Source organism: Stegostoma tigrinum, chromosome 2, assembly GCF_030684315.1.
Source record: "Stegostoma tigrinum isolate sSteTig4 chromosome 2, sSteTig4.hap1, whole genome shotgun sequence".
Lineage (NCBI taxonomy): Eukaryota > Metazoa > Chordata > Chondrichthyes > Orectolobiformes > Stegostomatidae > Stegostoma > Stegostoma tigrinum.
The window spans coordinates 75,602,282-75,618,540 of record NC_081355.1 but is presented as its reverse complement, the minus strand read 5'-3'; the positions used below and the strand labels follow the sequence as shown (position 1 = coordinate 75,618,540).

General features: G+C 41.2%; 1 protein-coding gene across 2 annotated transcripts in view; it reads left to right on the top strand.

The window, feature by feature from the left end:
• The window catches only part of LOC125465745 (rap guanine nucleotide exchange factor 5), a 171,305-nt gene that overhangs the window by 35,798 nt on the left and 119,248 nt on the right, over positions 1–16,259 (top strand). For both annotated transcript variants that reach the window (XM_048559532.2, XM_048559525.2), the window contains exons 5-8: positions 3,689–3,860; positions 10,307–10,391; positions 11,794–11,842; positions 13,047–13,111. In XM_048559532.2, coding sequence (XP_048415489.1) covers positions 3,689–3,860; positions 10,307–10,391; positions 11,794–11,842; positions 13,047–13,111 — 371 coding nt within the window. The remainder of the gene's footprint in view (positions 1–3,688; positions 3,861–10,306; positions 10,392–11,793; positions 11,843–13,046; positions 13,112–16,259) is intronic.

Here is a 16,259-nt window from a genome sequence, read left to right as displayed (position 1 = left end):
TTGATCTTAAACTCGTCACTGTCTACAGGAATAGTGCCAGATGACTGAAGGATAGCAAATGTGGTTCCCCTGTTCAAGAAGGGGAGTAGAGACAAGCTTGGTAACTATAGACCAGTGAGCCTTACCTCAGTTGTTGGTAAAGGTTATAAGGGATAGGATTTATAATCATCTAGAAAAGAATAAATTGATTAGGGATAGTCAGCATGGTTTTGTGAAGGAAAGGTTGTGCCTCACAAACCTTATTGAGTTCTTTGAGAAGGTGACCAAACAGGTAGATGAGAGTAAACCGGTTGATGTGGTGTATATGGATTTCAGCAAGGCGTTCGATAAGGTTCCCCACAATAGGCTATTGTACAAAATGCGGAGGAATGGAATTGTGGGAGATATGGCAGTTTGGATCAGAAATTGGCTTGCTGAAAGAAGACAGAGGGTGGTAGTTGATGGGAAATGTTCATCCTGGAGAACAGTTACTAGTGGTGTACCACAAGGGTCGGTGTTGGGTCCACTGCTGTTTGTCATTTTTATAAATGACCTGGATGAGGGCGTAGAAGGATGGGTTAGTAAATTTGCAGACGACACTAAGGTCAGTGGAGTTGTGGATAGTGACGAAGGATGCCTTTGGTTGCAGAGAGACATAGATAAGCTGCAGAGCTGGGCTGAGAGGTGGCAAATGGAGTTTAATGCAGACAAGTGTGAGGTGATGCACTTTGGTAGGAGTAACCGGAAGGCAAAGTACAGGGCTAATGGTAAGATTCTTAGTAGTGTAGATGAGCAGAGAGATCTCGGTGTCCATGTACACAGATCATTGAAAGTTGCCACCCAGTTTGACAGGGCTGTTAAGAAGGCATACAGTGTTTTAGCTTTTATTAATAGAGGGATCGGGTTCCGGAACCAAGAGGTTACGCTGCAGCTGCACAAAACTCTGGTGCGGCCGCACTTGGAGTATTGCGTACAGTTCTGGTCACCGCATTATAAGAAGGATGTGAAAGCTTTGGAAAGGGTGCAGAGGAGATTTACTAGGATGTTGCCTGGTTTGGAGGGAAGGTCTTACGAGGAAAGGCTGAGGAACTTGAAGCTGTTTTCGTTAGAGAGAAGAAGGTTGAGAGGTGACTTAATTGAAAGATATAAAATAATCAGATGGTTAGATAGGGTGGATAGGGAGAGCCTTTTTCGTAGGATAGTGACGGCAAGCACGAGGGGATATAGCTTTAAATTGAGGGGTGAAAGATATAGGACAGATGTCAGAGGTAGTTTCTTTATTCAGAAGGGAATGGAACGCTTTGCCTGCAACGATAGTAGATTTGCCAACTTTAGGTACATTTAAGTTGTCATTTGTTAAGCATATGGACGTACATGGAATAGTGTAGGTTAGATGGGCTTGAGATCGGTATGACAGGTCGGCACAACATCGAGGGCCAAAGGGCCTGTACTGTGCCGTAATGTTCTATGTTCTATGTTCTAAAGTAGAGCATTGGTTAAAAATAGTGGCAAAATCTAACTGCTCTAATCTCAGTTATACTCAAGATATTACATCCAGTCTCTATACACCTGCATTCCCCATACAGATGGCCTAAAGGCCCTTCGCTTCTTCCTGTCCCGCAGGCCTGACCAGTCCCCCTCCACTCTCTGGCTCCACCTTGGACAATCACCTAGAAATTGGTATCCATTTCAAGCCCACCAAAATATATCTACCCCCACCCACCTTCCTGCAAAAATGACATTCCCTATTCGCAATTCCTTTGCCTCCACTGCATCTGCTCCTAGGATGAGGCATTCCACTCCTGTACATCTCAGATGTCCTCGATTTTCAAGGACCGCAAATTCCCTCCTCAGCAGTTGAGAACACCTTCAACTGTGTCTCCCACATTTCCCGCAACTCATCCCTCACACGGCGTCCCCGCAATAACTAAAATAGAATCCTCCTCGTCCTCATGTACCGCTCCACCAACCTCCAGATCCAACACATCACCCTCCAACGCTTCTGTCATCTGCAATCCGACCCCACCACCAAAGGCATTTTTTCCTCCCCACCCTTATCTGCTTTCTGCAGGGACCACTCTCTCTGTGATTCCCTTGTCTGCTCCACACTCCCCTGCAGCCCCAACACACCTGGCACTTTTCCCTGCCCAGGAAGTGCTACACCTGCCCCCACACCTCCCCCCTCACCCCCATCCCAGGATGCTCGGTTTGCACTACACAACTGCACCTCCCAGTCGCAAACCATTTCAACTCCCCCTCTCATTCCGCAGATGACATGTCCATCCTGGGCCTCCTGCAATGCCAAAACGATGCTACCCAGAGGTTTCAGGAACAGCAACTCATATTCCGCTTGGGAAACCTGCAGTCCAAGGGTACCAATGTGGACTTCATAAGTTTCAAAATCTCCCCTCCCCCAACCGCATCCCAAAAGAAGCCCAGCTCGTCCCCACCTCTCTAACCTGTCCTTCCTCCCACCTATTCCCTTCTCCTACTTCAAGCCCCACCCCCATCTCCTAGCTACTAACCTCGTCCCGCCCCCTTTTACCTGTCTATCCTCCCTCAACTGACCTATCCCCTCCATACCTCCCCACCTACACTCACCTTTACTGGCTTCATCCCCGCATCTTTGACCGGTCTGTCTCCTCTCCACCTATCTTCTCCTCTGTCCATCTTCTATCGCCTCCCCATCTCTCCCTATTTATTTCAGAACCCCCTTCCCCTCTCCCATTTATGAAGAAGGGTCTAGGCCTGAAACATCACCTTTCCTGCTTCTCTGATGCTGCTTGGCCTGCTGCGTTCATCTAGCTCTACACCTTCTTATCTCACATTATGTCAATTCCTTCATTTGAATGTTCAAGTGGTTGGAAATAGTCATTTTTATGAGAGTGGAGTGCGATTTGTACATCTGTAATGTCTCTTCATTTCTTTCATCACTCAAGGAGAATAAATTCCCCAATATGACTGTTTGTAGGGTTTACAGTTCATGTTGGCATTGCCTTGGTTATACATTTTACAAGGAAAGAAATGGCAGGAGTTACATTGGCCTTTAATCACCCAAAGCGTCATTTTCATTTGAATTTCAAAAGAACTTGGACTATATTGAACCTTCACTTTGCATCCCTGCAGATAGTGATGTAATTCCCTTCCAACTGCCATTGTTCAAAATATGACACATTCAGGAACACTTATACATGGTTTCTCTCTAATTACAAGTTCTTTCTCATGTGATGTTGATGCAGTTAAAAGAATATTATTTTAGAATAACAACATTCATGATCTGAATTCACACTACATAAATTAAGTGGATTTTCAGAAAGTGAAAGAACATTAAGCACCTCGTTTCATATTAACTTGGAGATATGAGGTCTCATTTAATAAATCCCTAGCAATGCTGCATAATTACAAAAATTAAAGTAAGTGGTGGCATATGTGGCCATTGTGTTTTTCTCTCAAGCCAGATTTTTTTTTCCCCAAGATGATCGAGTCTCTAGTCCCCATTATCTCTCGTCTCTTTCAATGCTCCATTTGACTGAAATAGAAGCATTTACATTTTCTGTAAGGAAACAGCATACCATCCACTTTCTACTACTACAGTTGGCAGACCAGGCCACTACTTTTTAATACTTCATTTAAGTCTTTAAAGCTTGCACTGTGAGATTCTCACAGCACAAATCACAGAATAATGTCACAAATTATCTTTTTATTTCAGTGATGGAAAATCAAGAGAATTTTCAGGATAAGGACATCATCTACCAGTTTTCAAATGATGAATATGACGATCTGGCCTGTCCCTTCAGGATGGAAGGCGAGTGGAAAAATGGTGTAAGACTACTCAGCCACATAGTCCCTTATGTTCAATCCAGAACAAATCTGCAAGTAATGTTAGTATATCTTATTACTTTTCGGTAATAATTGTCCTCTTTTTAGAATGACTTTGTATAACAACAAGGATAAAGGGGGGTGAAACAGAAGGAAACGTTATTTGTAATTTTGAGTGAGAATTTAAAACAGCAAATATCTAATCAGCTGCCTGCTTATAAATCTCTTCCACTTTTCACTTCCATTGAAGCTTGTGATCTGTTCAGTGTTGGATACTCCACAAGCTTGGTTTTGTATGCTATTTAACTTGGGTCAACTTGCCCTTAACAGAGAATGAATTTAAAGGGACTGAAAATATAAGCTGCTCTGCATTGCAGCTTAAAATCTACAAAGATTTTGCTGGCTTGGATTACTTTTTGCGCCTGCACACGCTGCTTCACTGAGTAAGTTAAAAGATTGCCAGCAGAGAAAAATCAGGCAGCTTTAAATAAATCATTGCAAATGGATGTTGTTGATAAAACAAACATTGCAATCAAGATTGTAAATAGCTAAATCCGCCTGATGTCACCAAAACAAATATACTTGCTGACGAACACTGCTTCAGCCGCTACGACTTATTCTACAACTGGAGATCAGGAAATGGGTGAGTCTTATATGAAAAGTGCACATGTTGTGACTTGTGAAAAGGCAAAACCAGCCTTTTGTTTGAGTGACATTTGGAAAGGGCGATTAGATTTGGGTGGGTGTGTGCGTGTGTGTCTGTGCGCGTGCATTGCAACAATGAAGGTGAAGAAATACTAGTGGAGGGATGGAGAAACTAGGGCAGGGCTGGGGGTATGTATTATATTGCTGGAGGTGGGTGGTTCAGGAGAGAAGGGAAAGAGCTGATGATAGTGGAGGGTGGAGCTGGTTAGAGCTGGGGAGCCGCATGGAGGCGCATGGAAAGTTAGCTCAGAGTTATAAGGAAAGAGGGATGAGAATTGAGAAGGTTAGAGAAGAGGATAGGCACTGCAACTATAGACTCCTGGGATTAGGGAGAATTCAAACATGAGATAATGAGAGTCCAGAGACAATATGTTCCTGTTTGGGCGAAAGGCAAGGCTGATAGGTATGGGAAATGCTGGATGACTGAAGATATTGAGATTTTGGTTAAGAAAAAGAAGGGAGCACATGTCAACTATAGACAGCAGGGATCAAGCGAATCCCTGAAAGAGTATAAAGGCAGTAGGAGAGAGAGATGAAGGGTCTAGGCCTGAAACGGCAGCTTTTGTGCTCCTAAGATGCTCCTGGGCCTGCTGTGTTCATCCAGCTCCACACTTTGTTATAAAGGCAGTAGGAATGTACTTAAGAGGGAAATCAGGAGGGCAAAAACCAGACATGAGATAGCTTTGGTAAATAGGGTTAAGGAGAATCGAAAGGATTCTAAGAATACACTAAGGACAAAAGGGTAACTAGGGAGAGAATAGAGCACTTAAAGATCAGCAAAGTTATCCACGGGTGGATCCACAGGAAATGGGGGAGAGACTAAACAAGTATTTTGCATCAGTGTTTACAGTAGACAAGGATATGGAAGATATGGAACATGGGGAAATAAAAGCAACATCTTGAAAAATGTCCACATTATAGAGCAGAAGTACTGGATGTCTTAAAACACCTGCACATGGATAAATCCCCAGAACCTGATCAGGTGTATCCCAGAACTCTGTGGGGAAACCACAGGTGAGCAGCTGGAAGACTGGAGGTTGGCTAATGTGGTGTCACTATTTAAGAAAGGTGGTAAGGAAAAGCCAGGGAACTATAGGCCGGTGATCCTGACATCAGTGGTGGTTACATTGTTGGAGGGAATTCTGAAGGACAGAATTTGCATGTATTTGGAAAGGCAAGGACTAGTCAGAAATAGTCAACTTGGCTTTGTGTGTGAGAAATCATGCATCATTAATTTGATTGAGTTTTTTGAAGAACTAATGAAGAGGATTGATGAGGGCAGAGCCGTGGTTGTGATCTACATGGACTACAGTAAGGCATTCAACAAGGTTCCTCATGGTAGACTGGTTGGCAAGTATAGATCACATGGAATACAGGGAGAAGTAGCCATTTGGATACTGAGGTGGCTTGAAGGTAGAAGGCTGAGGATGTTGGTGGAGGGTTGCTTTCAATCTGGAGGCCTGTGACCAGTGATGTGCCACAAGGATCAGTGCTGAGACTACAAAGTGTGAAGCTGGATGAACACAGCAGGCCAAGCAGCATCTCAGGAGCACAAAAGCTGGCATTTCGGGCCTAGACCCTTCATCAGAGAGGGGGATGGGGAGACTCCCCCACTGCATCCCAAAACCAGTCCAGCTCGTCCCCTCCCCCCACTGCATCACAAAACCAGCCCAGCTCGTCCCCGCCTCCCTAACCTGTTCCTCTTCTCACCTATCGCCTCCTCCGACCCCAAGCCGCACCTTCATTTCCCACCTACCAAACTCATCCCGCCTCCTTGACCTGTCCGTCCTCCCCTGACTGATCTATCCCCTTCCCACCTCCCCACCTATACTCTCCTCTCCACCTATCTTCTCCTCTATCCATCTTCGGTCCGCCTCCCCCTCTCTCACCATTTATTTCAGAAGCTTCTCCCCATCCCCCTCTCTGATGAAGGGTCTAGGCCTGAAACGTCATCTTTTGTGCTCCTGAGATGCTGCTTGGCCTGCTGTGTTCATCTAGCTTCACACTTTGTTATCTTGGATTCTTCAGCATCTGCAGTTCACATTATGTCAGTTCTGAGACTACTGATTTTGATCATTTATGCCAATGATTTGTATGTGAATGTAGGAGGTATGGTTAGTAAGTTTGCAAATGACATTAAAATAGTTGGTGAAGTGGTCAGCGAAGAAGATTAACTCAAAGTATAATGGGATCTTGATCAGCTTGTCCAATGGGCCAAGAAGTGGCAGATGGAGTTTAATTTAGATGAGTGTGAGGTGCTGCAGTGAACAAAGAGACTTTGGAGTGCAGGTTCATAGTTCCTTAAAAGTGGATTCACAGGTAGATAGGATAATGAGGAAGGCATTTGGTATGCTTGCCTTTACTGGTGAGTGAATTGAGTATAGGAGTTGGGAGGCCATGCGCAGCTGCACAGAATATAGTTAGGCCACTTCTGGAATACTCCCTGCTATAGGAAGGATGTTGTGAAATTTGAAAGGGTTCAGAAAAGATTTACAAGGATGTTGCCAGGATTGGGTGGGTTTGAACTATAGGGAGAGGCTGAATAGAGTGGGGCTGTTTTCCCTGGAGTGTTAGAGACTGAGGGGGTGACGTTATAAAGGTCTATAAAGTCATGAGGGGCATTGACAGGGTAAATAGTCAAGGTCTTTTCCCTGGGGTAGGTGGGTCCAAAACTAAAAGTTGTGGTGGAGGCTGTACAATTACAACATTTAAAAGGCATCTGGATATGTACATGAATAAGAAGGGCTTAGAGGGATGTGGGCCAAATGCTGGCAAATGGACAAGATTTATTTAGGATATCTGGTCAACATGGATGAATTGTACCGAAGTGTTTGTTTCCATCTGTACATCTCTATGACTGTATGTAAGTTAGAGGCCAAGTGTGGAAAGGGGAAGAATTAAAAAACATGGAAGATAATGTAATGTGGTTAGAATGAATAGCACTCTCATCTCAGCATCAGAAATCTCTAGTTTCATGTCCTACACATGGTCTTGAGTAGCACTGGAGCCACCATCAAACTGATGAACAGGATTTTGGAGGTGGTAGTGTGACAGTGACTAATTACAGTCAGTGATCAGATTACTATTGAAAAGATTATTAGAATGCCACGTATACCACAGCAGCTTGCGTTTATATACTACTTTTATCATTATGAAATGCTTTAAGCAGCTTCACAGGGGTGATTGTCAAACAAAATTTTACCCCAAACTACTGAAAGAAGTGTTAGGACAGGTGATCAAAAATCTGGTGAACAGATTGGTTTTAAGGTGTCTTTAAGGAGGCGGCAGAAATAGAGAGGTTGAAAGGAACAAACCTGGGAATATCGCATTTTTACATAATTGAAAGGAATATTTGAAAGAAAATTTCAACAGGATATGTGACCCATGAACCAGTTACACTTACAGTTCTTTGAACATCATTGATATTTGCCATGTTAAACTTTTTGTACATTTTCCATCAGCTGGGAATGATGTGATTTAGTAATTTTTGCTGAAAGATGTGTAGTTAACTCTGCCTAGCATAGTAACATGCCCAAGGAATAGCTACATGTGCATTGCTGGAATTCAACATTTAGCTTTTAGAAAATAATTTTTCTATCTCGTAATTTTAGTAACATGTGAGTATAACTGATATATGATTCAAGCAGGTAAGGTTCTCACTGAAATCAGGATATCATAAAGTGACCAGTAAGACATCTAGAAATGTCTGAATAACATAACCTCTTAGGTGGCATATCAAAGACTGTTAGTGCCTGTAGAAATCTAGCGCAGCTGAAGCTGCCATCTTCAAGATTACAGGGGACGATGGAAGATTGAGGTAAAATGTTATAAAGGAAGTTAATCTGCTGGGAAATGAATGACAAACAAACATAACTATTAGGGGTAAAATGCAGTTTTTGCACTTCAGCTGTAATGACACAAACTCATGTATTTGATTTATCAGTAGTTCATCTATGGATGCAATTAATTGTACATTGACTCAAAACAGTGACCTCTCAAGTAACTATAAATTACTGTATGTACTCCAGTGCTGACTGTGTTTCTAAATAATTGAGGTTATTTTGCCTGGCTACTTCATCACTCAGCAGAGGGACCAAATGTGTCTTTGCATGTGCACACAAACCCAATCTCCTACTGATACCAAGATGTAAATTCATGAGGCTAATGTAATCAAGTGATAGCCAATCCCTTTAAATAATTTTAAATCAAATAATAGTACAATGGATGGATCAATTATTTTGGATATCAAAAAAGGAACTCGCACTTGTCAACCACGGCCTGCTCACTGGTACTTAATTTGGATCCTGCCAGGCCCACTCAGCTCCTGACCTCATTACAATCTAGGTCCAAATGTGAAAAATAAACAGCTGAACTGCAGAGGCGCATTAAGAGTGATTGCCCGTGACATCTAGGCAGCATCAAAACTGGAGTCATTGGAAATCTGCTGGGTATTCTCCACAAATTGGAGTCATACTAGCACAAGATGGTTGTGATTAAATCAGCTATCTCAGTTTCAGAACCTTGCTGGAGTAGTTACTCAAGGTATCATCCTAGGCCCACGCATTCTTAGCTGCTTCACCAATGACCTTCCCTCCATCATTAGATCAACTGTTGATGTACAATAATCGATGGTAATGTTGAGCACCATTTATGACCATGCAAATACTAAAGCCATTTGATCCGTATATAGCAAAATATAGACAACATTCTGACTTGGACTGATAAATGGCAATTAACATTTGTGCCACACAAGTGCCAGACATAGGCCATCTCTCATGAGAGAATCTAACAATCACCCCTTGGTATTCGATGGTCTTACAATCACCGAATCCCTCTGTATCAATTTCCTCATGTTTACCCAAGAATAGAAATTGATCTGGATTAGAAATATAATTACTGTGACTGGAAGAGCAGATTTGATGCTAGGAATTCTAAAGCACGTAACTTGTCTCCTGACTCCCCAAAGCCTGTCCAGCATTTATAAGGCACTGTTCAATTCCGTGAATGATAAAGGATGACAGGGTATGAATGTAAAATAATTGGTAAAAGAAACAAAACTGACATGGAGGAAAACATCTGGAAGCCACTGCTTGAGGGGGTGGTAGATGCAGGATCAATTGGCGAACTTAAAAAGGAATTTGATGGTTATCTGAAAAGTAAGAATATGTGGGTTAGACTAAGCAGTTGAATGGTATGAATGATTTGCTCTTTCAGACAGTCCATGAAGACACAATATGCCAAATAGCCTCACTGAGTATTACAATTCTGTGATTCCGCAATTCTTGAGTCCATCTCTTGTGCCAAGGCGTTAGGTGTTGCTTTAAAGAAAAAATCTTCTCCCTTTGACCATGAGCCAGTGTTTTCCTGCTGAGAATATCTTCCTCTGCCACATAAACCTCACTCCAGCCTGAACCAATTTCTCCCTTGAGTGTTTGGCTTTGCGTTGTGCAGTCTAACTTTCAACAGTGTTAGCAGTGCATAGAAATTGAGTGCTTGTTGAGTCCACATTGTTACTTTTGGGTTGTATTGAGCATTTGACCACTTAAGCACTAAATGCTGCAAATGTTTGTTCATCTAAGCTGTGTGCAATTGCTAAATGTTTGGATCATAACCATCTTAAAAAGAGTAAATGAGCTCAAATGTTTCTGAACCTTAGGCCTTTAAGATGAGGAAATGCAAGTCACCAGCTGATATCCTTCTCTCTGCTCTGAGCATACAGTACATATTTTACACTGTTCCAAACTAAATAAACACATTGAATTAGGTAAAGAATTATGGATTTTCCAATGATTTATCTTTTCAGATCAGAGCAAAGTCCAGCAGAGGAGAAAATAGCATCACGTGATGAAATCCTCCAAATACAGGGTCTTGCTCTTTTATCGACCACGGTAAAAAAAAATTTCTTATGAATTAAGAAGTTCATGTGAAACACTGCCCTTTCACTAAAAATGTAACATCAGCAATTGTTGGTGAAGGTGGTCTACGGTCATTGTGTAAAACAGATGAGAGTGAGTTGGCAGCCAGTTTACAGGCTGACTCTTTTTGAAGGCAATAAAGAAGAGATTGATGAAGAGTCACCTGACTTGAAATGTTAACTCTGCTTTTATCCCACAGATGCTGCCAGACCTGCTCTGTAGTGCCAGCAATTTGACTTTTTGTCAGAGAAGAGATTAAATTTGCTGGAAGGTGGCTGCAGATTGCAAAACAGCTAAAAGGCTTTGTTATGATGGCAAGAAATTTATGCCAACTACTATAAGCTTAGATTTTCAAGAACCAAATAGCTTTTCATCAGTGATACAGACATTAAAAGTAAAAATCTTGTGGGAGTGGTGGAATACAGCCTCATTAAAATATTTAATTACAGACCTTTTCCTGAGAACAGGTTCCTCAGTCACCCCAAACACATCCAATAGACTGGGAAGCGGGTGCATTGGAGGTGTATTATAGATCTTTGGACTTTAATTCCACCTCTTCCCCCTGGGTACAAACCAACTTGCAGGGGTTAAAAGACCCTGGAGGGATCAAAGGACGCTTGATCCTTGTGGGTCATCCAAACTGCAGTTTAAATGAACATCCATTGTTCTTTGTTCAATTGATTTGGCATTGAATTGCTCAGGCTTTGCCAATGCACATCACTGGAAATACATCATTGGTTTACATAGTAAACAGAGTTTCCACCCCATATCTGGTGCATTTATGACGGTGCAGCTGCAGAAATTCCAAGAAAGCTCAGGGCCGCATCAATGATATATTGGTAATTGATAGTGAGCTGTCCTTTGAAATCTATATTTGAAGTTAATGAGAGCTCACTTCTGTGGCACCTTATCACTTTGAAACACATTGAATTGTGTGTGGTGAATGACAGTTTATTTAGGGAGGAAACATATAACTGCAATCACTTTATTAAATCCATTTTTGCCAGAGAAGAGTTTAGAGTGTAGTGTCCTGACTGAACCATTGGAAGTGGTCATTTTCACTGCAATAATTTAAGTTAACATTTGGCCTTTACGTGCTTTGAGTGTAGCTGCCAGAGCTCCCGAATGGATTGGAACTCTTGTATTCAATATTTCCAATCCTAATAATTTAACTTGACTTTTGCTGCTGTCAGTTGTCATTTCCAGCAAAACTTTACTGCAAGTATCTTTGTGTTGTTAATATTTTTATCCATTTTTTGAAAGTTTAAGTATTCTTCAGCCTCTTTTGCTGCAGAATGCATTTGCTGAAGCACAGCAGCTTGTTAATCAGAGCAAGTACCCACTCTCATGTTATGTTGCTTGTTTTTGACAATAGGTGAACAAAGAGCTGGTTGCTGCTATTGCTGCAAGGGGAGAAGCACCATGTGAGTATCTTAATCCCACTCACACTTACTTTGCATCAGGAGCATTGACTCAATGTAGAAGGTTATTATGTATTACTGATACCATCCTTCGAGTAACATGGATTAACCTCATGACGGGCTTTCTACCAGGTTTTATCTTTGTACAACAGTATCAGCTTTTGGACCAGTTACTGCTTTAAAATAGTTCCAATTATATTGTATTGAAAAGGTCACAATTAAATATATATCTCACTGAGCTGCATTTATAATAACCAAATGGAGAGATAACAAGGGGACAAAATCCACAAATGTTGAAAATTGATATGGAAATATTCTTGGAAAAACATGCAGTCTTCCAAATCTGACGTCTTGCACACCTCTAATTTTCTTTGCCTCTCCATTTGTGGCCATGCTTTCGGTTGTGAGTTCCTAAGTGCTGAAACTTTCTCCCTTAAACCTGTCTGCTTCTTCACCTGGTCCTTCTTAAAACCTGCCTTTTTTGACCAATCTCTTGTTCACCTGGCATACAATCTTCTTATGTGCTCAGTATCAACTCTTCTTTGATAACATTCCTGAGAATCTTGGGATGTTTTGCCATATAAAAAGATGTAAAAATGTGATAATGCACAGTGTGTCTTTCAGCATCAAAAAGCTGGAAAAAAAAATTAAAAATTCAGGTGTAGGCAGCATCTTTTTTTGTATCAATGAGGATCTTGATAAACAAGAATTTAACTCTGGTAATAAAATCAGAAAACGCAGGGAGTGCTCAGTAAACCTGGCAGTTTCAGTGGAGAGAGAAATAGTGTCACCATTCAAGATCAATGACCTCTCATCGAAACCGTTGAATATATATCACTGTTCCTTTTATTCTACTATCCTGGAACCCCCTACCTCATAGACCTGTGGTATGCTATTCTTGTTGCAATCACGGACTGCAGTCATTCTACAAGAAGAGCCACCACCACTGTCTCAAGAATATCTCAGGTTGGTAACAAAATGATGGTGGAATTAGGTAGAAAGAATATCCATGTTTTCAGAAAGCTGATGTGCAATAATATCTGAGACCTCTCCAGCAGGCAGAATGCATAATATACATTGTGGAAAGTATTCAGAAAAGTTTGGCAAAGTGGTTCACAAATATTTCCTGCGCTTTTCTTAATGATAAAATATCTTGTGATACAATTCTTACTTGGACAATGATACATTCATGGACTTTTTTTTCCAGCATGCGGAGAACAGAACAAGCCAGTTGAATTGAAAGGCTCTGTGAACAATATCAGGCAAAATAAGGTATATTTACTGCATAGTAATGAGATGTTTGATCTTTATCAACAGATAATAATAAATGGACATGCACCAGCATATACTGCTACCTTGAACAGTGACATAGACCTAGTTTTTCTTTATATTGAATGTTGTGGGAGGAGCTGCACCTGCTGTTCTTTGAAATGTTAAAGGTGGAGTTCCTACCTTTATGAAAACTCTTTTTAATTTTTTCTTTAATCTTAGGGAGAAGAAAAGCCAGAAGCTATATCTGTCATTTTTGTTAAGATCTATAATATCTGAAATGTAAACACCAGGTAGTTTTACTCTCGTGTTCAGAATGATAATGAATAATGTTTACATGTGCTACAATTTTTCGGGCCTACACCAAGGCACTTTTTTAGGATAAGTGTCACCAGTCTCTCCTGTCAAGGAACTGAGCGGCAGTGTCTCTTGTCCATGAAATAATAGGAACAGGATGAAGTGGATACCAGAGTTGGGCCTGTATCCCATGTTTTTTTTATTTCTGGGTATTGAAAGACAGATGTATGAAAACATTTTTTGGAAACAGGGAAATTACCAAATGCAACATTATTTTGCAACAGGTAATGTACGATTGATCATAGAGGCATTTAAAGCCATAAGATACAAGTCAGTTAATGTAGTAGCAAATAGCAGCACTGTTGCTAATGACCAGATAAATGTGCTTTTCCGAACATCATCATTAAGCTTAAGGCTAGACCCCACATTATATCTAACTGCAATCAGTCTTTCTTTAGCAAACACGGGCGGCTTCTATTTTGCAGAATATGAAGTCAAATGATTGAGTTCTAACCCTGCCAAAGCTCTTTTGGCCCAGGATGGAAAGTTGACCAATTATTTGGTCAAACAGTCTAGTCTCACCTTCTGACAGGAATGAAGATATTCTGACAATGCAAGTTGGGTTGCCTTATAGTACTGTTGTAATTGGTGGTATCATGACAGAAAGAGAAAGGAATTGCCTTCTCTCTCATCCCAGCTGCTGTAAAAGTAAGTCTCCTCCTCCTCAAAGGGATCTTAGATTATTTTGCTGCATTTAGTTGGTGATTAGGAAAATTAAATGACTCCATTGCTTTCTAATTTGAGGTCCAGAAGGGGAATCATGGGGACTTTGGCATCAGACTAACAATTTTAAAAAGGACAAGATCTTTATCTTTTCCTTGTGAGCCTTGGATATATTGTAAACTAATTTCGATGGCTAGCTTCTCTTCCTTTTGATGTTGTAGTTAGGATCATGCAATGTATTATCCTCCACAATTAGCTCCCTTTTGAGAGGCTCATTCTGCATAATAAATGAACCCCTGATTACCTTAGATGGTTTACCATTTTTTGGGAGATGCCATGAGCCTTAGTTTAGCCTTTTTTTCTCCAGTACATTTTAAAATAATGCTCAACATTGTAAATTACTTGGTAAAATTGTGAAATCAACTTGTATCAAAAACATATTGGGCCTTAATTTCCTTTAACTATCTGTCATTACACTGCAAGGAGTGCAGATTACTCTACTCTATCCAAGCAATTGTAAATTATATGAAAATTCATTTCCAGGCTAAATATTTATGGGATGCCGGTGTTGTTGACTAGGCCAACATTTGTTGCCCATCCCTAATTGCTCCTTCGCAGGTGATTCCCATATCCTACAAATGAAATTATAAAAACGAGATTGAGTTTCTACATGGGCCTCCTTTTTCTTGTCCTTTGGCATACCTTGAATGGAAGAGTAGCAAAATGTCTGGAGATATGACACAAGGATTGAAGTTACAATGCACAAGTGGGAATTTGTGAAGACATTCACTCCCACTATGTCCCAATTAAACTGAGCATCATAACCTCACTGTGCCTATTCTTCCCACAAAGGGGATCTTGCTAAATGTCCTCCAGTGGAGAAGGCTTTAACAGGCTCTCAGCCTGTTTCAAATTGAACCTGTGTAGGTGCTGTCCCCCTCTCTTCAACATTTAGCAAGAGAAGAGAAGGGGCCCTGCAAAGGGAGCTCAGGCAGTTAGATGGGAAGTTGAACAGCAGAGTATTGTAATCTCAGGATTACGTCCTGTGCCACATGATGGTGAGATTAGGGACAGGAAGGTAGCACAATTAAATGCGTGGCCAAAGAGCTGGTGTGGGAGAGACGGCTTGAAGTATGTGGATCATTGGAGTGTCTTCCAGAGCAAACACTCATGTGGTAATAATGGGGAGGGAGCCAGATCAGTAGGTCAACAAGTAAAATGACAAAGGACGTACCTGAGACTAAGATCAGCAAGACTAAAAGGGAGAACATACAACAAGAAGTTACTGAACACAGCAGCACTGGTGGTCTGGAATGTATTTGTTTTAATTTGAAGAATATCTTAGATAAGGCAGATGAACTTAGAGCTTGCCTTAATACATATAACTATGAAGTTTTAGCTATTACAGAGATGTAGTTGAGACAGGGCCACAAAACTGGCAGCTAAATGTAATGGGATTTAGATATTTCAGGTGAAATAGAGAGAGGTCAATACTAGGTCCCCTGCTGTTTGTAATGTATGTAAACAGAGAATGTACGATGGTCTGATAAGTAAGCTTGAAGATGACACAAAGATTGGGGAGCTGCAGACAATGAGAAGATTGCTGGAGAATACCACAGGATTCAGCAGACTATAGATACTTTGGAGACTTGGACGGAGAAATGGCAGATGGCGTTTAATCCAGACAAATGTGAGGTGATGCATTTTGGAAGGTCTAATGCATAAGGGGAGTATACAGTAAAAGGTAAAACCCTTGTTAGTATCAACATACAAAGGGATCTAGACATACAAAGTCCATGGTTCCCTGAAAGTGGCAACGTAAGTGGTTAAAGTGGTCAAAAAGATATAAAGCATGTTTGCATTCATTTGATGGGGGCAGAGAGTATAAAAGAAATTGGCAAATCATGTTGCAGCTGTGTACAACTTTATTTAGGCCACATTTGGACATTGTGTGCAGTTCTGGTCACCACACTGTCAAAGGATGTGGAGGCTTTGGAGAGGGTACAGAAACGGTTCACCAGGATGTTGTCTCACTTGGAGGGTATTAGCTATGAGGAGAGGTTGAACATACTTGGTTTGTTTTCACTTGAATGTCAAAAGATAAGGGTGGCCTAATAGAATTTTGAAAAAT